Consider the following 23,394-nt stretch of genomic DNA (forward strand, 5'->3'; position numbering starts at 1 on the left):
TGGTTACCTCCGGGGCATGCCGGTTGTCCACGTGCAGGGTGCTGGGAGTCAGACACTGGGAGGAAAGGGAGGGGGAGCCGGGTCCTCCACACTCACAGCTCACCTTACAACTCTGCTAGGCACCACCCATCTTTTAGAGTGAAGTGTAGTATGCGCTGGGCATAGGAAGCAGATACGGGAGAGATTACGGAAGATTCCAAGGAGGTTTTCAGCGCTCACAAGGCCCAGCCGCTATTCAGGACTTCCTTGCTGGGGTGTTGGGGCAGGTGCTGATCCGTGGGGCCCGGGGCTGTGCTCTGTGGTGAGGAGAGAAGCTTTTACATCTCTACTCCTAAAACCCCTCTCCCTGCATCTCATAAGCACCCAGCTGTTGTGTATCCTCCAGGACAGCAACTCCCGTTATTTATCTCTATATTCCACGATTAACTTATAAAGTAATGAATTGTCCATTGAACTAAGTTTGGGCCTCTGTCTGGCCGGAGACACCTCCTCGCCCCGCACCCTCAGCTGGGAAGGCCATTGACGTGGGCTGCAGCCTTCCAGCCTCAATTCCCCTCCCTCTGCCACCCCCCTTCATCCCTCCCTCTTCCGCCCCTCCCCCGGTTATTTGGGAGATTAGAGCTCATTAATTAAATCCTGTGCTTAGATCGAACTGTAACGTTATTCCAATCACATTTATCTTGCAGGCGGCAGAGGAGACGGCAGCCTCGCTGGCAACGCGCTGGGGAGCCTGAGCCGGCGGTCGGAGACGCACGGCGCGCAGCTACATCGCCACGCCGCCGCGCAGACCCTCCATCTTCCTGCTCAGCCTCCTGGCCCGCTCGCCCCTGCCTTGGGGGCCTGGCTTCTCTCTGGGGCTCCTGCCCGCCCCTACGCCCTGGCCCTCCGCGACTCCCCTGCTCGGTCCCCTCCCCACCCACCCCCCCGGCACATACGCTGACACGCGCGCGCGAACACTCACACACACACTCACACACACTGACACGCCAGCGAGCTGCTGGCCGCTCAATGGACCGCTTTCCCCGCTTTTCCTGATCCCAACACAGCCCGGGATGAGAAATTGCAAAATGGCCCGGGTCGCCAGTGTGCTGGGGCTGGTTATGCTCAGCGTCGCCCTGCTGATTTTATCGCTCATCAGCTACGTGTCCCTGAAAAAGGAGAACATCTTCACCACTCCCAAGTATGCCAACCCGGGGGCGCCCCGAATGTACATGTTCCACGCGGGATTCCGGTGAGTGCGGGACGCTGAGCGCCCTCAGGTATCTGGTTTATGGGGGCGGGAGGTCAGAGGGGGGTGTTTTGCCTTCTCCGAGACACTTTGGGCAAGAAAACTGCGTGGTCCTTCCATTCGTCTCTCTGATTCTTACACCACCACCCCTCCCGTGCTTTTTTTTTTTTTTTAACCCAGAGCCCCTATAAGCCGTTGTCCTAATCAATGTGATTGCATTCTCGTATTCTTCTTCGGCATCCCTTCCCCCATTTCAAAAATGGGGGGAGGGTTTAAGGAGAATGATGGTGGAGGGAGAGGCCCTGTGTGTATTTGGGAAGGGGCATGGAGAGATGGACAAGCGTTAGGTGAGTGCCTACCCCGCGCCCCTGTCCGCAGACTCCACGGCCGGGCTCCGGGCGGTCCGGGGCGACTTAATGGCGCAGGCGCCGGACTCCTCTTGCGCTCTCCTCCTTTCCTCTCCCCAACCCTTCACCCCATCAGATGATGCGCGGGTCTGTTCTCCCGAAGCCCCTGGGGTATTCGACCTCCATCCTTCCCTCCCTCCCCCGCACACCGCGCCATCGCCCCCCACCCCGCCTTTCCGGGATTTCTGCAATTCCCCCGCCCTCTGCGGGAAGCGAGCCTCCTAAGGGCCGCCTACCCTCGCCCCAGCTCCAAGTCCCCAACGGGCGCAAGGCTGGACTGAGAAGGCTCCGGGGCGAAGCTTGGCGCAGCTCGTCGAGAGCCTCTGCCCCAGTGTGCCCCCCTAGGAGCTCCCCCAGCAGAGCCTCTGAGGGGCGGGTAGGAAATACCGAGTGCACCCTGTGGTCCAGGCCAGGCCAGAACGCGAAACCTAGAGAAGCCCCGCCTGGGCAGAGGAGTGGAGGTGGCCAGCGGCCTCCAGGGGGGTCCCCAGTCAGGGGACAAGGAGTGAAACCAGACCTAGGCTCGGGAAGGAAGAGGTTAAGGAAGGAGCCACCCCCAGCCTTCCCCTGGGTCTCCGGTTCATCTGCCCGTTCTATAAAAATCAATCCGGCCGGACGGCGGGGGCGGCGCGGGTAGGGCGAGCCGTGGTGCGGCCGCTGTCCACGGTGCTGACTCCCTGGTCCTCTCCGCGCATCAGCTTCTAGCCGAGCGCCGGGCTCCCGCCCCTGCTCTCCGTAAGACGGCCATTTTATGGTCTTTCCCGCACCCGCAGGGATGGACAATGGAGACGGATTTCCCTCGTTTTCTTTCTTCCTCCCGGGTGTGTGTGGGGGAGCAGAAAGTGGACCAGAGGAGAAGGGGCTCTGGGGCGGGATGTAGCCAGTACGTGTTCCAGCCGTCCCCCATCCCCGCCCCGCTCCCAGCCGGCTGGACTTTAATGGCTACCTTGGCTTCCCCTAGCTGAGGCCAGCACGTTTGTCTGTGTACTCATACTCCTCTCCAGGTCACAGTTTGCACTGAAGCTTCTAGATCCGTCATTTGTGCCCTTTCCGCATTCTCTGACTCATGAACTCCAAGCCAGACCTAAGTGGACATTTAATCGGACAGCGTTTTTACATCAAAGGTAGGATAGGGGGAAAAGATCCAAAAGGTGTTCTGAATTCTGGAGCTCAAAAACAAAACAAAACGAAATAATACAAAACAACAAAAATCTACCCCCCCCAACCCGAGGTGTATTTGCATTGTCTTCTTGGCCTGACTGAACAAAGGCTGATAAGTAATCTTTTTTAATTTAAATATGTGGTGCCCTCTCATAAAAAGAAAACATCAAAAAGACCAATTTGAATGGAAGGGAAAAAAGATATTTCCAGTATCCTCCCTAACTTGAGCTTAATTGAGCACCATGATGTATAGTTAACATTATGGCTAATACTGCCAAAGTCATTTATTAAAAAAAAAAAAAAAAAGTTAAGTACAAAAATACCACGCAATGCATTTTCATTCCCCAACTAGAAAAAAAATTTTTTAATAAAGTAAAAAAGTATTGTCCCACTGAAACACAGAAGACACTACATTTCATCCCTAACAAATTACTAGTGAAAATCTCGGCCCAAATATATGCAGGTATTTTATGGTTTTGGTTTTTTACCTGTTTCTTCTCATTAAACTTCTATAGCTTTTAACATATTGTAAAAGCTACCCAACATTGTTCTTAATTGTCTTGTAGCAGCTTCATTTATACAGGAAGGAGTTTTTGTGTGTTGTGTGTGGGTTTTTGTTTTGTTTTGTTTTGTTTTTTGGAGGTGGGGGAAGAAGGAAGAGATTTATACAAAAGTATTTATTCTCCTCAGTGATATCTGGTCAACTCTTAGCAATCCCAGATAAGTCATTTCTCCTTCCACTTTGGTGGGATTATTATGCTGCTAAATGGAATGTGAGCCATCTAGTGTATTCATTAGGGGCATGAATACTTATTTTACAAATACTTATTTTACCACTCTATTTAGGGTGTTGTGTTTTGGTCATAGAATTTCTAGTTATTGCACTCTTTTATTTTAATCTAATGATGGAATTAAAACAAATTCAGTAGCTATCCATGGTGTCATGAAAATGTTTACCTGAAAGGTTGATACACAGTCACATGATTATGATTAAAAATTTTTAAACATTAATTAGAAGTTAGTCCATGACAATAATTGATTAATTCTAAAACTCTGAAGTTTTTTAACTTTTGTGGTTTTAATCCAATATTAATTTTATAGACAGCCCAGAAATTTTTCATGGGTCTAATACAGTATACCTTTTCCCCAAACATATTTCTGACTCAATAAAAATATTCTTCCCACACTAGGCCATGTGACCCAAATAACCAGTTAGAACAATACTGCCTTCTCAAAACTTCCCTCCTTTTAATCCATTTAGGTAAGCTTTAATTAACTTTCCCAGTATCACTTTAAACTTACTTTACCTTTGTAACAGTTTGTAATGAACACTGTTAGTAACTTTGGAAGTTCTGGCTTAAAGCTTTCAGTTTATGTTTCTCTGTATTTTGTCAAATGAAGTAATTTTTTAAAAATAAGATTCCAGGTAAAATGATGATATGCAAAGCATTTAGTTTCATTCCTGCTATTTTTTTTATGCAAAAGACACAGGAGGTTCAATGTGGTTTCTTAGAACTGAAGAACCTACTAGAAGAGTAACATATGACCGGTCTCTCTTAAATATTTTAAACAGCAGAGACTTTAAGAGGATACGCTTAATTACACTTAATGCTCAACATGAAAGCAACCAGAAATTAGTGCTAAGTATCACCCTTGCCTTGTTTATCCTCTGAATTCTTAGAATATACACACATCTTCAGGATTTACAACAGCTTCTTTTTCTAAGAATCAGGTTTCTCTAACTTAAATGGGTTTCTATATAATCAAGTAGAAAAATGTTCCTTTTTCATTATTTAAAGGACATTAATGAGATTATCATCTCATTTCTATTAAATATTCAACCACACCCACTGCTATTACCATTTTCATATCTTAATAATAGATAGTACCATACTGACTCATATCTGTTTGGCTCTTATTTGGACACCAGTGATGTTTGATATTCCTTGAACGCTGCAGTCCAATAGCAAACAAGTAGCCCCTAGTTACAAACTCTTAGTCACCAATGTTTGTGCATTAATGTGAGCTCTTTGGGGCCTGTGTAAATTGTCTCCCTGTATTTTCTGACACAGTTTGGCCTATGCCTCCCCCTTGATCGAATACACTTTACAAGTAGAGCAGAAAGCCAAAGAATTGGCAGCTAAAAACCATAAATTACAACATTTACAAGCTTCAAAGGACTATACCCAGAATTTGAGAGACTAGCACATGTTTGTAAATTCTGAAGCAGCTCTTCCTTCAATTATGAATGTATAATCTTTCTTGGGTTCAGTGCCTACGGTTCTTGTCTAAATGAAATAGCATAAGACATAAAATGGAAAATCAATTCTTTTGAATGGGATATATTTAATGAATTTCTTTTTATTTTAGGCAAGAAATTCTTCAGCATGTCGATGTAATAAAAAATTTTTCTTTGACCAAGAATAGTGTTCGGATTGGACAACTGATGCACTATGATTATTCCAGCCATAAATATGTTTTCTCTATTAGCAATAACTTCCGATCGCTGCTTCCAGATGTGTCACCCATTGTGAATAAGCATTATAATATTTGTGCTGTGGTTGGAAATAGTGGGATCCTGACAGGGAGCCGGTGTGGACAACAAATAGATAAGTCAGATTTTGTTTTCCGTTGCAATTTTGCCCCTACGGAGGCTTTCCAAAGAGATGTTGGAAGGAAAACCAACCTTACCACCTTCAACCCCAGCATCCTGGAAAAATATTACAACAATCTTTTGACCATTCAGGACCGTAACAACTTTTTTCTCAGTTTAAAAAAGCTTGATGGGGCCATTCTTTGGATCCCTGCATTTTTCTTCCACACTTCAGCAACTGTTACCAGGACACTAGTTGACTTTTTTGTTGAACACAGAGGTCAGTTAAAGGTCCAACTGGCTTGGCCTGGAAATATAATGCAACATGTCAACAGGTGTGTATATTTTATTGCCTTTAACTCATACCCTACCAGATGGCAAATCAATATTGTAATCTCTTGGGGGTGGTAGCGAACTGATTAGTTAGTTGTTGCGGTTAGCTTAGTACCTTAGAATGAACGCTTATGTTTTGTAATGAATGAATGGATCATTCTAGGTACGAAGTTCAGTCTCCTACCCCAGCTGGTAACCAAGTGTCAAATGGAGGGACTGGTGTTTCATCAGGTTCTCCTCTCCATTCCCTGTCCCCTTTCTTGGTGGTAAGCCTAACAAGCAGTCATGGAAATCACCACAAATCAATAATTTTCTTTTAATGGATAGCCATGTCCCAATAATGCCCATGACTAAAGTGGACAAATCAATTGGTTTTTTTAAGATGCAGTTGACTTTAAATGTTCCTTTTTATTTGATATTTGGGTGCTTTTTAGATGTCCAAGATTAGAAAACCACCTAGACAAATCAAAATTGTATAATCTGCTTTTATAATTCGAGATTTGAGTGCCAAAACATGTGAAAAGTATTTTATCAGCTCATCGTTATCCCTTGTAATTTGAAAGACAGATTAACCAGGATGCAATATTTTCGTCTAGTCCGATGAGTCTTAACTCTGGCTGTACCTTAGAATCACTTGGAGAGATTTAAAAAATACTCTTGCCTGGGCTCTAATTCAGGAGATTCTAATGTAATTTGTCTGGTGGGGGAGGAGAGAGGCTCAGGCACTTGTTATGTTTTAATAACTCCCCAGCTGATTCTAATAAGCAGCCAGAATTGGGAGCAGGCATTTGTAAGATGCAGGGCATTTTATAAAGCAAGATTAATTGCAGAATTTTTTCTTTAAATAATCTGAGGAAATTGCCTCAACTCTAATTTCCCCTATGCGAATAACCCCAGTGTCCTAACATACTGTCCAGATGTTACTGCAAGTTAGAGTGGGTTCTAGGAGGTCTGGTAAACAAGGATTGTAAAATTTTTATCCCATGGTAGATGGGTACATAGTAGTGTATCCTGTAGTCCTCTAAAGTCTTCCAAATTTAAGATCTGTGTAGTTGACCTCTCGTATAAGGAGGAATTATTGTGTAATCAACTGGTATGTATCTAACAGGTAGGGTGATGCCAGAATTTACAGTCCACGCTGGAACCTTTTCTTTGAAAGAAAAAGGGCACTATTAAGAATTACAACAAAGACAATAGGCAAAAACTGGGACTGTTCCAGTTTCCCAGGATGTATGGTTACCTTCTTAAGAGGTAATATAACCCAACTCCTAAGTTTAAAGATGCATTAACTGAGGTACAAAGAACGAGTTATTTACCCAACATTTACTGCCCAAAATGGGCAGAACCAGAATTAGAAGCCAGGCCTCCTGCCAACCTGCCCTGTGGTCTTTTGACCTCATCGTTTTGCTCCCCTCTTGCTCTATTCAAGTACAGCTGTACCAAAAGAAACATCAGAAGCCATTCTAACTCCTTAGGTAAGAATATTAAAACAAAGACTGAACTTCTGAATTTCACCTGGAAGGGAAATGTCCACGTGAAGCCTTCAGGTAGTGAAGAAGGAACTGCATGTGATAGAACCTTCAGGAAGCGGCCTGTGAGGCCCACCTGGCCCCCAGCCTTTCAGCAGCTCGGGCCTGAACATGCTGGTTCAATGAAAACTTGGAGGAAGTACAGTCCATGGAACCCTGATTCATGAACAGTTTGATTATGCCTGCACAGCCAGTCATGAAGGCACACGTGTGTGTGCACGCACACACACACACACACACACACACCCTCACTCCACAGCAGTCTCAGATATTTGGCAGTTTAGGTAGGAAGGCTTCAAATTACTATCTAAACATGGAAGGAACAACAACCATAATTTAGCATTTTTTAAAATTCAGAAAGTGTGTAAATACTTTTCTTAGGTTCTGGCACGCCAAAGAAGGGCTTGGGAGCATTTGGTTAAGACAAAGGAACAGGGAATGTGATTTTTTTACGAGCGGGTAGAAAAAAAATAAGGCCCTACAATCTTTCCAAACCCAAGAAGACAGATTTAATCTCTAAGTTTGGATAAGGAAGTAATAGAGGAGGTCCCCTTTGATTAAACAACCTCCTCCCTAGCCCAAGGGCCCTGTATGTGTGAGAAGCATAGTCATTCTCAAAGGTGGGCTTTTATGGCATCACCACTGAGTCAGAGACACCACTCTTTAGGACAACCCAGAGCAGGGATGGCTTCAAACATGTGTGACTTCTATAGTAACACACGAGCCCATGCTTAGAAAGGCCGATGCTTGGTTTGATACTCTGCTGTTGCCCTCTTGAAATTCTCAATAATTTTTGAAGTAAGGGCCCACATTTTCATTTTGCTCGGGGTCTCACAAATTATGTAGCCGGTCCTGCCCTGAGGTGTTCTGTGGTCTACAAGACAGATTCAAAGCAAGTACGGGTTAAGTTGCCTGGATAAATTCACTTCCCAAACCAGTCACAGTGACCCATCTGACCAAAACCTTCAACACTGGCCTCTGAATCCACCTGTACTTATTGTTCCACAGGTACTGGAAAAACAAACATTTGTCACCCAAACGGCTGAGCACAGGTATTCTTATGTACACCCTTGCATCAGCAATATGTGAAGAGATCCACTTGTATGGATTTTGGCCTTTTGGATTTGACCCCAACACAAGGGAAGATCTTCCATACCATTACTATGACAAAAAAGGAACCAAATTTACTACCAAGTGGCAGGAGTCCCACCAGCTGCCTGCTGAGTTTCAGCTCTTGTACCGAATGCACGGGGAAGGGCTCACCAAGCTGACTCTGTCACGCTGTGCCTGAGAACTGCGAACAGAAAGTGCCAAACGGCCGATGTAAAAGGGCCCCAACTCACACTGCATAGTCGACAGAATAGAACCCTAGAGAATTCCTTGTAAGGACTGTCTGCCACTTAAAAGGAAAGATGTCTTCTCTCCCCCTTTTGCACTGCTCTTTTAAGGGTCTTAGCAGGACAGATGCTTAGAAGCCACCTGACTTAAACTTGATTGATAAAGGGAATGTTGCATTTGGAACTATGCTGCTAACGAAATGGTCTGAAGTATTTTCATGTTTGTATTTTAATAATAAACTGCCTCCCATTTTTTATGAGGATTAGGGCTGTAGTTTCTGCAGCTTTGCTCAGATACAGTCCTCGTAATCAGAGGCCTCTGGCCAATTTGAGCAGGATTTCAGTTTTGCCTGAGTGGGATCAGACTCTTTAAAATGATAACATAAAAGACTGGCTTGCGTATATTGTCTCTCTCTCTCTCTCCCCACCCGCCCCAACCACTCCCCTGACGCCCCCCGCCCCCCACCGTGGAGTTTAATATTTTTGCTAGGAATCCTATTGAAATAGCTTTGCTTGTATGTCTTGCATCTGTAATGGATATGTTCAAGGCTCTGGGTAACTTTGATATTTCATGACAAACTGAGCAAATCATGATGGGGATCCCCTTATGATTACTTTTATAAGAAATGCCTCTTATGAAGTTCTCACTAGCCCGTGAACTCATTCTACAGCAGCGTGGTTCCTCTCTGGCGAGACGTGTATAATACAGTGCATCTTTCACTACCACAAAGAAAGCCTAGGTCGTGGGCAGCATCTCATCTCTTGGCGTGAGGGCTGTTATGGCAGATCATTTTGTTGCCACGTCTGCAGGGCATTGCAGCCTGGGTTTAGTGCCTCCCACAGTCCCAACCCGAGCACTGAGCTGGGAATTCTCTCAGAATATAGAGGCAAGGAGTCAGCTTAAGAACCTGGAAGGAGAATACTTAGAAGTTGTTATGGATCCCATATCCCCTGAAGTGTTGTCACTATGATTAGGGCCTCTGAGAACCAGCAGGGTTAAAGCAGAGTAGATGCTCTGAGGCTGGCCAGGTCCCCATGTGAATAGCACTGAGGCGAGGTCATCTTGAGTATCACTGTGTCCGTCAGCACTGCTCCAGAACTTGAAGACAATTGTAGACACCAGATATTCCCTCTTGCCACGGAAATTGGATCTATACACCTACAAATTAAGCACTTCGAAAGGAAAAGCCACTGTGTCGTGGCAAGATTGGTACTAAATAAACCCTTGGAACTGGAGATGTATAGGCCTGCCACAGAGGAATTCACTAGCCGTTCTCTTTTCCATTATTTCAGCCTTAGGAGTAGAAATCACATCACTCCTGTCCCTGGCTTTTCACTGGGCACTTTGTTCTTCCAGTTCAGCCCAAAGCCTGGCCAAGTTGATGTTAAATTTTAATAAGGGTTTCTTTCTTCTTTCCAAATGCCAGTCAAGCACATTTATAATACATTTAGGTGGCGTAGCTTGTTCTTTTCCAGAAATCTTCATCTAGATTGCTTGTAATGTTACAAATACCATTTCAAATAATTACCATAGCTCAGTAATCAGCTCACTGCCCCTCCTTGAGAAGGTGTCATCACGCCTAAAATCAAACCAAATTCAGTAAGGAAAGACTCAGTCCTTACGCTCATGTTCTGCCTGGTCCTAAAGGGGGGCTGTTTTATTCTAATTTTTTTCCAGAAAGCTAATCAGAGCAGGTTACGTAGATCCAGTACTAACAGTGAAAGAAAAATCATACAGGTTCAAACGTGTTACCAATTGTGACACATCTCCCAATGTTATGTGAACGGCAACCATCCAAACAGGAAAAAATAGGAATAGATGTTTTGAAATGGGAAACACTAAAACAGCTCGATACTTGAAATAATTAAAAGGGGAGATATTAAAAACATTTTAAAATTCAATGGTATAATTTGATGGGCCCCGAAACCACATGCTTATTCCCTATCACTTTAAAGAGGAAAGTACTACAGTTATGATGCTGTTCTCTGTTAGGGTCACTGAGAGATGGATAACTGACAGGAGTGTTTAGGTGGCTCTTCCTAAGCACTTAGTTCATTTGGCTACAGCTAAGTGATATTAATGCCAATATTATATGAGCCAGCTTCTGCCTCTGGAGTTTTAATGCCAATGTGCCCATCAGATTTCACTAAATATAAATATGTAGACACTTTGAACCAGGAAGGTTAAAAGAGCAAAACAACCAAAACCCCTAAAACCAGTTAATTGTCTATTAGTGGACCATTTAAATTAGATCTCATCAGAATGGCAAGTTTGGGGATTTTTTTTTTTTTAAGTTCAGGGAGATTTTGTAAATCTCACTTCACTCTTGGCTCCATTTTAACCTAGAGTGAGAGGACTTTGCCATCTCCCAACATCATTTCATCCATCACTTTCAAAAATCTCAAAATGTTGAAGAAACAGACCTGTCTCCCAGAACTAGAAGAACTTAAGAGATCAGGCTCAACCCCCGTTTCCAGGTAGGACTTCCTGGAGCTGATCCAAAAAGACCATACTTCCCTTTCCTTTAAAAAACTCTGAAGAAAATCCCAAGTCCTCCCATAGTGGTTAACCACAATTCTCATAATTATGAATTCTTTATATGCAGCCTATATCCTCCTTTTGCAAAAATTAGATTCAATATGTGAGTAAAGCATTTATCCCAGTTTTCGGCATGTAGTCAGCACTCAATAATATATGGCAGCTTTTACTGTTATTTTTATTGTTAGGTATGCCCTTGACCTACAGTTCCAGCATAGAGAAAAACAGCCTCTAGCTGATCATACAAAAACTCTTCTTGTTTTTAAAGACCGTTTCAAAGATTAAACCTATATAACCACTGTCACAACCAAAAGAGTTGGTGGGTCCCATGAGTCCAGGTTAGAAAGGCAGTGGTGTAAGCAGTCAGAACTCCCGGGGCTGTGTGGTCAAGAGCAGGGAATTGGGCAGACGGGCCTTTTGGGTCCTCCCTCCTGATTCAGCTACAGGTACAAACCCCTGGCATTTGCATTGCCCTTGCTTTATTGGTTCTAGGTTAAGTGCATCCTTTTGTCAGAATCTTTCCTCTTTTCAGATACTCATGGCAGAGCCCACCCCCTGCTATTGGAATAAATATCACCATAAAGCCCCCAAGTCTGTCTACACATGACACCAATACAAATGACCAATTCACTTGCAGAGGAAAAAAAACCCACAAACATTTAGCCACCTGTTTAATGCTAGTCCCTCCGTTTTCATCAGTTGTTCTGAGTGTCATGTGCAGACATGCAGGTCCAGGCAAGGCAGAGTTAACGTGTGGTATTATGAATCCCTCCCAAACCCAGAAAACATTCCCCATATTTGACGATTAAACATCTGTGCTTCCTCTGCCTTTGCTCCGGTGTCTTAACTGTCCTTGATCATTGTACAAGTGCCGTGCGTTTAGTAGTGTGTATGCCGAGCAGTGCTGACTGTGACCGCTGTGCTGTCTGTGTGTAATTTTGATGTCGGGCACTGACAGGGGCTACCAGCCAGGATGTGCAAAAGAAGAGGCTTCCCAGCCTCCTGGTGCCCAGGCCTCCAGTTATCCATGAATGTGAGTGCCAGGAGTAACCTAACTTGGTGGGGAAGCTGAGGAATGGAAGAGCATTTCTTCTCACTTAGGGCAAATTACTAATTATTAGACACTCACAGACAGTAAAGAGGTGTTGACTTGAGGGCAAAGGTAGCAGGGACAGAATTCTAGAGCCCTAGGACGCTGGAAATGGAAGAGCCTTTGAGTAGCTCTAGTCCTAGTTCTTGACTTTCCAAATGAGACATGGAGAAACAGAAAGGCTAAGTGATTTTCCCAAGATTGCACAGGAAATCAGTGGAGAGATTCTGACTCCTCATCTAGTACTTCTTGGCTTATCAGCATCAAATAAAAATGGGCTCAAAGGGAAAGTGATTATGGTCTTGGGTTCACAAGGCACAGAAAATAAAATAAGTTATAAAAGCTGTAAAAGAGGAAAAAAGATTCTCCCCCCACCAAAAAAAATTATTTCTCAATGAAAAATGGAAAAGGAGATGCTTGCCTAGGTATACAACAGTCCACTGGTAATAAGCTACATTCTCCCTTAAAATGAGAGGAAACCTACTTGGTAAATCATGATTCTGATAAATCTGGTAAATCACAATTCAGTTACTGACAGTTCCCAGTTGACAGATGGACTCTTATCTAATAATCTATTCGTCTTAACAAAATCGTGTTTTAGTAATATGTATACGTAATTTAAAAGTTGCATACTGAAGATGGTTATGTACTTCTCCATATGTATAATTTTCAGTTGAGGCCACTTGAGGTAAAAATACATTTTGTCAATGCCTCCCATGTTATAAGTAATTTCAACAGCAGACTCCACATTATTGCATTTAGTTCAATATGCTAAGAAGATGTGCAAATAATAATGAATAATTTGGGCTGGGTCTTCATGTGCAAGATGAGAGACTGAGCAATTTTCTGTATAATTCTGGATCCTTAAGTCCTTTTCCCCTCAGTTGTTTGAATGTGGCAGGCAAAAGTTTCTGCTTAGCCTCTACTTCTCCCTGAATGTGTAGAACTATGCTTTTGCTTACAAAGAAAGTTGGGGTTATGTGTATGTGGCTGAAAAGCCCAGATGGAGGATCACTGGTGCTGGGGACTTAGAGCCCCTGGGCCACCTGATGGACCTGTCTGGGCTCTGTGGCCCAATTAATCAAGGCCACAGGTGAGTTGATACCAAGGACCAAAATGACTAAATATGCCTCTCTCACACTTTGATTGCTTTGCCACATAGATATAACATTTGAAATGGGAAACATTTTAGGATGTCATTATTGTATTATGCAGTACTTCTTAAACTTTCGTTTTATTGTGATGACTTATTATTGAAGATGTATGTGTTTGAACAGATGTTTTTATCCTCAGTGAAGCTCACACTCTTGTTGTTAATTACAATGGAATCACAATGAAGAGCCCATCATGGAATAACTGACTCCAATTTAAGATTACAACGGGGTTATGGGGTGAGGACCTGGATTATGCTACCGATCCACTGGCAAGCAAAGCTGAATGACAGGAGACGCTAATACAACCCCTGCTCCCCACCCCAGACCTTTGACTCAGAATGTCCTGGAATAAGCCCAGCTTACAAAGATTCCCAGGTGATTCTGTTGTGGCCACAATTTGAGAAACAAAAATATAGAGCAAAGTCATATATACCATGTTGACCAAAGTAGTTGAATGCTTATCACTCCTCATGCAGTTCATATCAGATCTGTTCCCTGGAGTTATCATGGCAATACAGACACAGTCTTAGTGATTCAACTATTCAACTCTTTTGGCTAAACTGACCAGTCACTGATTTGTAAGTGAACAGTTACTGGTTAATTTAGTCAGAATGGATGCAAGCCTGAAGACAGTCAGAGCGGGGAACATAGCTTTAACATACTTTACCTCAAGGCCAGCTTTTTATATTTCACTCTTTATATTTCAAACTAAGAGACAGATCTCAGGTCACTCATATTTATAAATAGATAGACTGAGAAACAGGGAAGTTAAACGATTCATTCAGATTCTACTTAGATGTCATTCCCAGAGCCTAAAATATTCCTCAAGTGGTCTGATCTCTCAATCCCCAGGTAATGCCCCAAATGCACACATCTTCGGGTTAAAATGAAACCAGTCAAAAAAGACAAAAAATCAAGAAGCTAAAGTTCCAAGACCAAGTGAGTATAAGAGAGGTGGCCAGTTGGCACTGGCTGCCTTGTGCCAGCCTCTGTTGAGTCAGGTGCCTTCATCCTAATGAAGTTGTGGCCAGGCTCCGTACTATAGCTGTGCACATGCAAAAAGCCTTTAATCATCAGAGATACTAAAGATCTCCTTTGAGTTCCCTTCTGTGGGGTTAAGAGACAGCTTTAGCTCTTTGGTGTGCTGCTAAATGTTTAACAACTGGCTATGAAGAACGATGAAGCCCTGATCTGTAGGACTTGCCAGTTTCCATGGTGTAAATACTCTCATCATAGCCAATGTCAAACTACTAACTCGATGTCAACCAGCTGAACATGTCACAATATGTCCTCAAGAGCCGCTACGAACTGGCTGCAGCACAGCACTGCCTGAACAATTTCTGAGTCAGTGATACCAAACAGGAGGACCAGCAGTGGCTTTGGAGAGACTCCCAAGGGCCCCCCCTCCGCACAGAGAGGCATTTCCACCTTGACCGGTTCTCCTAAGTTTTAGTATATTATTGGTCCTTGAGGCTAAGGACCCTAAGGTGTTCAAAATATTCCCTAGCCATGTGACTCTTAGGAAGCACTCAACAAACTCCTCAGAACCTTAGGAAATTACTGGCCATGGCCTGTCTGATTTCTAAAGTTGACCTTCCAGGTAAACATTCTTTAACTGCCAGTGGAAACCACGCTTGGCTGATAGTTTCCTACATCCTATAGTCCATCGCCTGTCTCCCCAGTTCTCTAATTTTATTTGTCCTCTCCTCAACCTTCTGGCACAAGATTGACAGGCATCCAGAAATTAGTGCCTGCAAAGGAGCAGGGGAAAAAAACAAGACCTCCAATATGCTTACCTGGACCCATGACACCCGGAGAGGTTTCGTAGTTCAAATGTCTCTACCTTACCGGGGCACACTCAGCTAAGCATCATGCCCATACCTAGGGCTTGAGTATGCACTCGGCTGGGCTTTATTTGCACTCAGAAAATTCCTAGTGGGCTAAAAACACCACTAAATAAGAATACTACTGGGAAAACTGTAAAGGAAGGCACCATATGATGCCTTGCCCTTAGCTAAGCTAGTGTAAGGCTGGATCCTGAAAAAACTCTACCAGAAAACATTTGGCCACTGCAGTGCCTGGGCATTGAGCACGACTTTCCTTCTTCATCACCACTAGTTATAAGTGAAAGCCCTATTTCCTGAGTATCTAGAAAGCAGATACCCTAGTGAGCCACAGAACAAGCTCTGTTTGCAAATTAAAGGTTTTCTGATGTAAGTCATTCTTAGGTGGGTTTAATTAAATCCTTTGGAAGGTAATGCTGGAAAAAAATGTACTTAATTCCTTACATACAATAAGTGGCCATAGGTTTTTATTCTGCATGTCGTAAATCAAAAACAGATCATAAAGGACCAAACCTACTTTCCTTGCTGTGGTAAAATATCCTATAGGTTCTGTAAAACCTTTCTAGACTGTGAATGTTTGAAGCTCAACTTGGACATTTTCTATATTATGTTCCAAAGGCCAGGGTATGCCTCTGTTTTCTGTTCTTCTTAACAGTTACCAAAATGAGCTTGTTTCTCTATACTGAACACACTACATTTTATTTTAAATGAGTCAGGTACATGTTAAAATGTTTTCTTCTGTATTCAGAACAATTTGCATGGAGCCTGGGCATAAAGTAGGCCTTCATCCTCTGGCTCTTTTCTGGACACCAAAGAGGTTAAGTCCATAGTTACAGACAGAAGGGATCTAACAGTAGCCCCCATTTTATTATGAATAAATCGACAGCAAAACCAGCACTGAGGAATCAGCCACCTCCACAACATCGTTAGCTAAGGGAGGGTGGGGAGAAAATCTGGTAGATAAGGGGACAGAGGTTTGGTCAATGTATGTAGGTGAAATAAAGTCATTTAATTATTTTCAAAAAGGAAGGGGAGATTTCCCTCTGAAATCTAGAATCCAGACCATTTTGCAAGACTTAGTATAATTGGTATCCGTGAGAGAAATACTCTTTAACCCCGTTTCAAGATCCAGATCTAAGCCCTTACTAGGCAGAAAGCAGCCTTACAGCCAAGAACCCTGGCAGGGGTTTATTGACGGGTTGAGATCCAAACACGGTACATCAGCAATTAGCACTGAAGTTCACCCAGGACACAGAACAAAAATACCATGGTTTACCCAATGCTGCTTCATTTACTCACATAGGACAGTCACCTAAGTCCATAGCAGAACTTCACAGATCTAGACATTCACTCAGGTCTAGATTCTAGGTGAACATCCTCAACATGGACATGAGACGACTGAGGTTCAAAGTAGGAAGCTTATCTGCCCAGCTAGTGAACTGGAACTAGAGTCTGGGTCTCCCCACCACTGACTCTGCTACACCACACCATACTGCCTCTGTTCTTTAGAAGGGAAGTTGACAATCCATCGTGAAAGCATAAATCGGAAAACAAGGCAAAAGAATGTTTACGGTATCTTCTCTCATTTAACTACTTGGTTTCACCATTTCATTTTAGCATCATTTTAAGGAATGTTATATCAGCGCAGGATGAGTAACAAAGTTCTTGATAGTGCAATGATGGAACCAAAAGGTAGGAGAACAGTGAATGTAAGTTATTAAAGAAATGGGGAGGCGGCATGTGTCAGGGAAAATAAGTGCTTCTTGTGCTGTCATAACCATGGAGCCCTCCCCCCACGCACCTAGTGCATTTGTTCTGGAAAAAAGGCTATTTTATGCCGAGAGACTGGCATTGAAGACTTCACGCCTTCCCAGCTAAATCAGAAGACCTCTTGCTCTTTGGAAGAAGCTTCGACCCTTAGGACCCAGACTGACATCTCTTGTGAGAGGCAGCCTCAGCTGCTCTTAGAAACAAGCTGCCAGACTGACAGGGCCATGGAGACCTAAAGGAAGCCAGCATGCTGGACTGAGGAACATGTAAATAACCTCCTGCCTTCGTGGTGAACAAGGACAATCATCTTTTTCTTTTGTAAAGGTAATCGCGTGTATATTGTGACTGTAGTTTATGGAGAAAATGCAATGATTTGCTTCAACAGCTCCCCAAACGTACCTGTTAAGTGTGAATGTGCCTGCCTCATTGCCTCCCGTGCCAAGCCCAGTACTGAATGCGTTGTTTTTAAATAAACTGTTTTATCGTGCACTGGAAAACAATGCTCATTGTCTCTGTCCCATTCGGAAGACCCCACCAGAGCCACACACACACACACACACACACACACACACACACACACACACACACTAACACACTGCATCCAATGAAGACTTGACATGCATCCTCCTTTCTTCATTCCCTGTGTTTTGAGGATTTCTCCTTGGAGATTTGTAGAACTCCAGAAAGGTTGAGCTTGGCTGTCTACGGCCATGAACTAGCCACAAATACTAATACCTCCCCGATGCCCAATTTTTCCCTAGGTCCTTTAAATGCAAATCATGCAACAGGCCTTAACACTGTTCATAATAATACATTACTCTTGAATAGTACAGTCACATACATCATTTTATTTCATCACTCATCAGGTGAGAGAGGGATGCTTAAGGACTTGGTTCATGCTGCACTGTGAGTGGCACAGGTAAAATGAGAAACTGACTCTGAGTCCAGGGCTCTTTTCTTTGCATCTTCACACCATTCCAGTCACTCTTTAGACCATCTGCCCTGAATGCCCCCACCAGCCTCCATCCCCTTACCCTGTGTTATTTTTTCCAAAGTATTTTCTTTCCTCACTTGAAATGATAGCACTTATTTATGTATTCATAGTTTTTCTGTGTCTCCCACTATATTATAAACTCTACCTTCTCCAAAACAGATACATTTGCCTGCTTTAATCAGCCTATGCCCCCAGGGCCCATAACAGTGCTAGGAACTTAGTAGGCTACCAATTTATACTTGTTGGCTGGCTGGCTGGATGGATGGATGGATACACCATAGAGTCTGAATATCACTTCTACTTATTTTTATCTCCCCATCTTTTTTTTAATTAATTAATTAATTAATTAATTAATTAATTAATTTTGGCTGTGTTGGGTCTTCGTTTCTGTGCGAGGGCTTTCTCTAGTTGCGGCAAGCGGAGGCCACTCTTCATCGCGGTTTGCGGGCCTCTCACTATCGCGGCCTCTCTTGTTGTGGAGCACAGGCTCCAGACGCGCAGGCTCAGTAGTTGTGGCTCACAGGCCTAGTTGCTCCGCGGCATGTGGGATCCTCCCGGACCGGGGCTCGAACCCGTGTCCCCTGCATTGGCAGGCAGACTCTCAACCACTGCGCCACCAGGGAAGCCCTCCCTTCCCAGCTTTGTGCCTACCCCACAGACACCAAAAGTCCTCACTCTGCTCTGACTCTGCGGCCTCAGATAGCACCCTGAATGAGTATTTGTGGACTGGACGAATGAACAGTCCCAGAACTGTTGTTCTCAATATCTATGCTCCAACATTAAGAATGTCCCAGCATATTAATGCACCAAAGCGCACGCTGATTGTAATTTTAAGCAAAAGGAGAACGTATGTAGGGTAAAAAAAATACAGTATGGTTGGAAAGACCCCACCTTCGGTAAACAGGGTTGCATCAGAGAGGGTTTGTTGCAGTACTCTCTAATTCAAATCAAAAGTCCTTAATGGTCACTTATGTATAACACCAGGCAGGATAGGAACAGGATACGAAATGAGCAAAATCACAATGCCTCTCCTGAAGGAACTTAAAAGTCTTACTGGGGAAATAGTTCAACACATTACAGGGGAATATCATTCACCCTATGCAGCTCCAGGGAATGTTGCGATGCAGGTGACAGAGAGAAAGGGAGAGGCAAACGGAGTAAAGGATGCCCCATTAAATTCGAGTGAAGGCAATAAAAACTTTAGACACCAGATGTAATACTCAGGGCTTATATTTTCTGAAAACTACTTGACAAGCTGATGATTCCCCCCATCACCTCTCACAGAGAAGGGGTTAAGTTATTCTAAAACAAAACAAAACACTTCACAAACTTCAGCAAAACGTGAAACTGACACCAAGCTTATTGCAGGCTCTTTTTGCCTGGGGCCAATTGGTACAAATTAAATTTTAAAAGTAGAATTTTTTTTCCCTAAGAAAATGCACTGCCACAGCTTGACCAAGACAGAAAATTAAAGAAACCCCACCTATAAAGGGCCAACTTGGGCTTCCCTGGTGGCCCAGTGGTTGAGAGTCCGCCTGCCGATGCAGGAGACGCAGGTTCGTGCCCTGGTCCGGGAAGATCCCACATGCCGCAGAGCAGCTGGGCCCTTGAGCCATGGCCGCTGAGCCTGTGCGTCCAGAGCCTGTGCTCCGCAACGCGAGAGGCCACAACAGGGAGAGGCCTGCGTACCGCAAAAAAAAAAAAAAAAAAGGCCATCCAAAGGCCCGGGGTGGCCCATACCAGCCTTAATAGCTGAGGTATCCCCCATCTTGAGTGCGCTATTCTCAGTTAGTAAGTTAGCCTGATGAACAGGCTGCTCTGAACACTATCTCATACCACTCAGCATATCATAGGTGACCAGGAACTTAGAGATTCAATGAATTCAATGCTCTGGTTTCCAAATGAAGAAACCAAGGCTTAGGAGTTAAAGTGACTTATCTAAATGTATTGTCCTAGCGAGCCTCATTTTAAGTACTTTATCAATTTTCTGGGATGCAAACGACAAAGTTATTTTTATATCAACTAACAATTCTCAATTCTAAATGAAAATATTTGAAAGGAAAATCTGCTCATTTTAACTCTTTCTTATTGTTATAAAAAAATATTCTTTGAAAAAATATTAGAAAATAGAGATAAGCAAAAGAATATTAAAAAATACCTAAAACTTTCACCTGTTTTTGTGTGTTTGTTCTAAACCATGCATACTGTTGTGTTCTTTTGATTTTTCTCCACTTAAAAATATATCAAGAACAGCTTTCCATGTTATTAAATATTCTTTGATAGGCTCACAGAATGGAAGCTGTATCTTATTTAACCAATTCTCCATTGTTGTTTCAAATTTAAGTTTGCGTTCTTGGCCATTTTTCTTTGCTGTAAACAGTGCTTTGATGAACGTCTTTGTAACTGAATGCTTGAACATCAATGACTGTTTCCCTGTATAAATCCCTTTAAGTGGATTTTCAAGAGGTATGACAAATTTTTGTAAGAGAAGTCTTTTTCAAAGCCAGTCAGAAATGTTCAAGTAGAAGTTCAATGACCAAATTTTGAAATCTTTGTTTCATGAGAAAAGTTTAAAAGGCTTTAAAAAAGCAAAAAGGTTAGGAGGAAAGCATGCTTCATTATTGAGGATGACTCCCCAACGGAGAAGTAATGCCTATTTATATACGATGCCAAGGTAAGTCAATAAGCTATTGTTGGGTGCTACTTAATTCAGTTACTTTTTCTCTTGTTTGGGAGCTGGGAGAACTTCACTCATCAAAGGAGAAAGCCCATCCAATCACATCCTCATTGCTCATCAAATAAGAAGCACCCAGGACCATCTGGGAGAGATGGACCTTCAATACAGTGATAGATTAGCTCTTTTCCTTATTCTGAGAGTATGTTTATTGCTTACTCAATCCTACAAACCTAACAGTGCTTCCAGTTCACAATAAGTCCAAGAAGTCAAAATGAGTAGGATGAGGTAAATAATCTACCTTGAGGCTACACAAATCCTACAGACCAGTTGTTCTGTTGAACCTTTTAAAATCAATATCTCTACTTCTACAGGAGAGATGTGACTTTAAAAGCAAATTCAAACTTAGAACATACAGATTTTCAAAGCAGATTTATTAAGGGTGGCCAATGAAATAACTACAGAACTCCCTATTCCCTATTATTGTCCCTCTCTTAAGTAAATCTGTATCTGCACCCAAAATAAATGAGTAAGTCTATTCATCTCTGTGGGCCTCACAGTCTCTGTCACAACTACTCAACTCTGCTATTGTAGCACAAAAGCAGCTAGAGATGTTACATGAGTGAGTACAGCTGTGTTCCAACAAATTTTATTTACAAAAACAGGCAGCAGCCAGATTTGGCCTGTGGGGCTATGGTTTGCCAAACCTTGCTTTAAGTAACATGCTCCTTCCTGTATGTAAAATATATCATTTGACAACCTTCATTGTATTAGTTTTCGAGGGCTGTCATAATAAATTACCACAGACTTGGTGGCTTAAAGCAACAGAAATTTATTCTGCCAGAAGTCTGAATTCAAGGTATCAGCAAGGTTGATTACTTCTGGGAGTTCTGATGAAGAATTGTTTGGGGCTTCCCTGGTGGCGCAGTGGTTGAGAGTCCGCCTGCCGATGCAGGGGACATGGGTTCATGCCCTGGTCCAGGAAGATCCCACATGCCGCGGAGCGGCTGGGCCCGTGAGCCATGGCTGCTGAGCCTGCGCGTCCAGAGCCTGTGCTCCGCAAGGGGAGAGGCCACAGTAGTGAGAGGACCACGTACCACAAAAAAAAAAAAAAGAATTGTTTGATGTCTCTGTCCTTGCTTCTGGGGCTGTCAGCAACCCTTGGCATTCCTTGGCTTTTAGATACATAACGCCAATCTGGCTCCATCTTCACACGGCCTTCTCTGTGTGTCTGTATGTTTCCCATTCTCTTGTCTTATAAGGACTTGCCTCATAAGAAATTTGGAGCTCACTCTAATCCAGGATGATCTCATCTCAAGATCCTTACCTTATTACATCTGCAAAGATTCCTACTACAAATAAGGTCACATTCCAGGCGGACATATTTTTTAGGGGCCACAATTCAACCCACTACATCCATTTACAATATTACACCATCCACCAAGTAATTCAAGGACCCACACTCAAGGACCCATGGAACACAACTCAGTGATGCACAGACTCACATGTGCCCCCTGGTGCCATTATTCCCCTTCGAAATTAACAAACTCATACTGTGAGAGCCCAACAGCACTACTACTGGGTGGTGGAAATTATGTTCTTAAATTACATTTTATAAAGCTTTCTGAAATTTGTAGACAATAAATGGATATGTGTTTCCAACAGTGGATTCAGAAACAAATCAAACATCACCACCAAAATCAACAAATTCTAAAAAAGCTCCTGGTATACAAAGAACTCATTTCCCACACCAAGGAGATGCTCAGTGCCAGGGATACTGGTCTTGTATAAGTGAGTTTTCTGGCTGGGGTACATGCACCACATTGAAAGAAAAAAACATGTAGGAGAAAACGTGAAAGTTGACCAACCCATGACATGAAGTGTCAGTTCAGAAGAGATGTCTAAAATGTTCCAGTGGACATAGTTGTTCGACACTTAAAGATCAATTTAAAACTTTTTCTCATCTTGCAGCAGACATCACAGATATATAGATATAGATCTCAACAACTTTAGTCACAGACACGAATACTTCTGATTTAGCTTCCTGAAACCTTTGTGACCTAATCAGTAAACAAAGCCTATTGGGAACTAAGGTGGAAATTTAGTTGGAGATATTTTTCTCAGAAATGGAACACACTGAAACTATCTTTAATGAAGTGTAGATATAGTAAAGGAGGGTGCTCGAGTGACTTCAAGAAGAGAGAGGTCAGAGTTAAACAGAAAATCAGAAAATGAAATGGCTACCTAGATTTGTTTTGTCCAGTTTGGAAGCATTACATCCTTCAAAATGGAACATAAACAAGAAAGTTTTCTTCATTAAATTATGTCAAGACCAGAAAGACTACTTGGAGCCTTCATTCTTAGGAGATAAGATTATTTACATGAAATGTGGAGGCTTCAATGGCCTAAGTGGTCTTTCCTGCTGGTAGCTGAGGGTTCCCAGATGGAAGACATCCCTGCACCCTCACCTAGATGTTCTAGACCAGGAAACGATCCACGGGTGCCAGGGAACGCTACATGATCTGTCCGTTCTCACTCTTTGGATCCAGCGCTAACTAAGAGAGGGAATCTTCCAGGTGATGAATACAGCAAACGCTAGAGCAGAAAGAAGGAATGATGGAAGAGGTAGGTTCAGTGAGTCTTTGGTGTAAAAGGAGGAGGGCTGGGTTGATCTGGACACTGTCTAAAGAAGAGAATCCTGAGCTACCAACCAGGGACAAGGGACCAAAGAACTTTGTCAT

The 23,394-nt window shown here is 43.2% G+C and overlaps 1 protein-coding gene across 1 annotated transcript; it reads left to right on the plus strand.

Moving 5' to 3' along the window:
- Positions 1 to 1,052: 1,052 nt before the first annotated feature.
- Positions 1,053 to 8,542, plus strand: ST8SIA3 (ST8 alpha-N-acetyl-neuraminide alpha-2,8-sialyltransferase 3; the record flags this gene model as incomplete). Its single annotated transcript, XM_081251893.1, has 4 exons — positions 1,053 to 1,231; positions 2,640 to 2,759; positions 5,167 to 5,724; positions 8,260 to 8,542. The coding sequence occupies 4 exons, from the start codon at positions 1,053 to 1,055 to the stop codon at positions 8,540 to 8,542; spliced, it is 1,140 nt and encodes a 379-aa protein (XP_081108019.1).
- Positions 8,543 to 23,394: the final 14,852 nt, after the last annotated feature.

Source organism: Mesoplodon bidens (genome assembly GCF_964165515.1).
Source record: "Mesoplodon bidens genome assembly, chromosome: 13".
Classification (NCBI taxonomy): Eukaryota; Metazoa; Chordata; class Mammalia; order Artiodactyla; family Ziphiidae; genus Mesoplodon; species Mesoplodon bidens.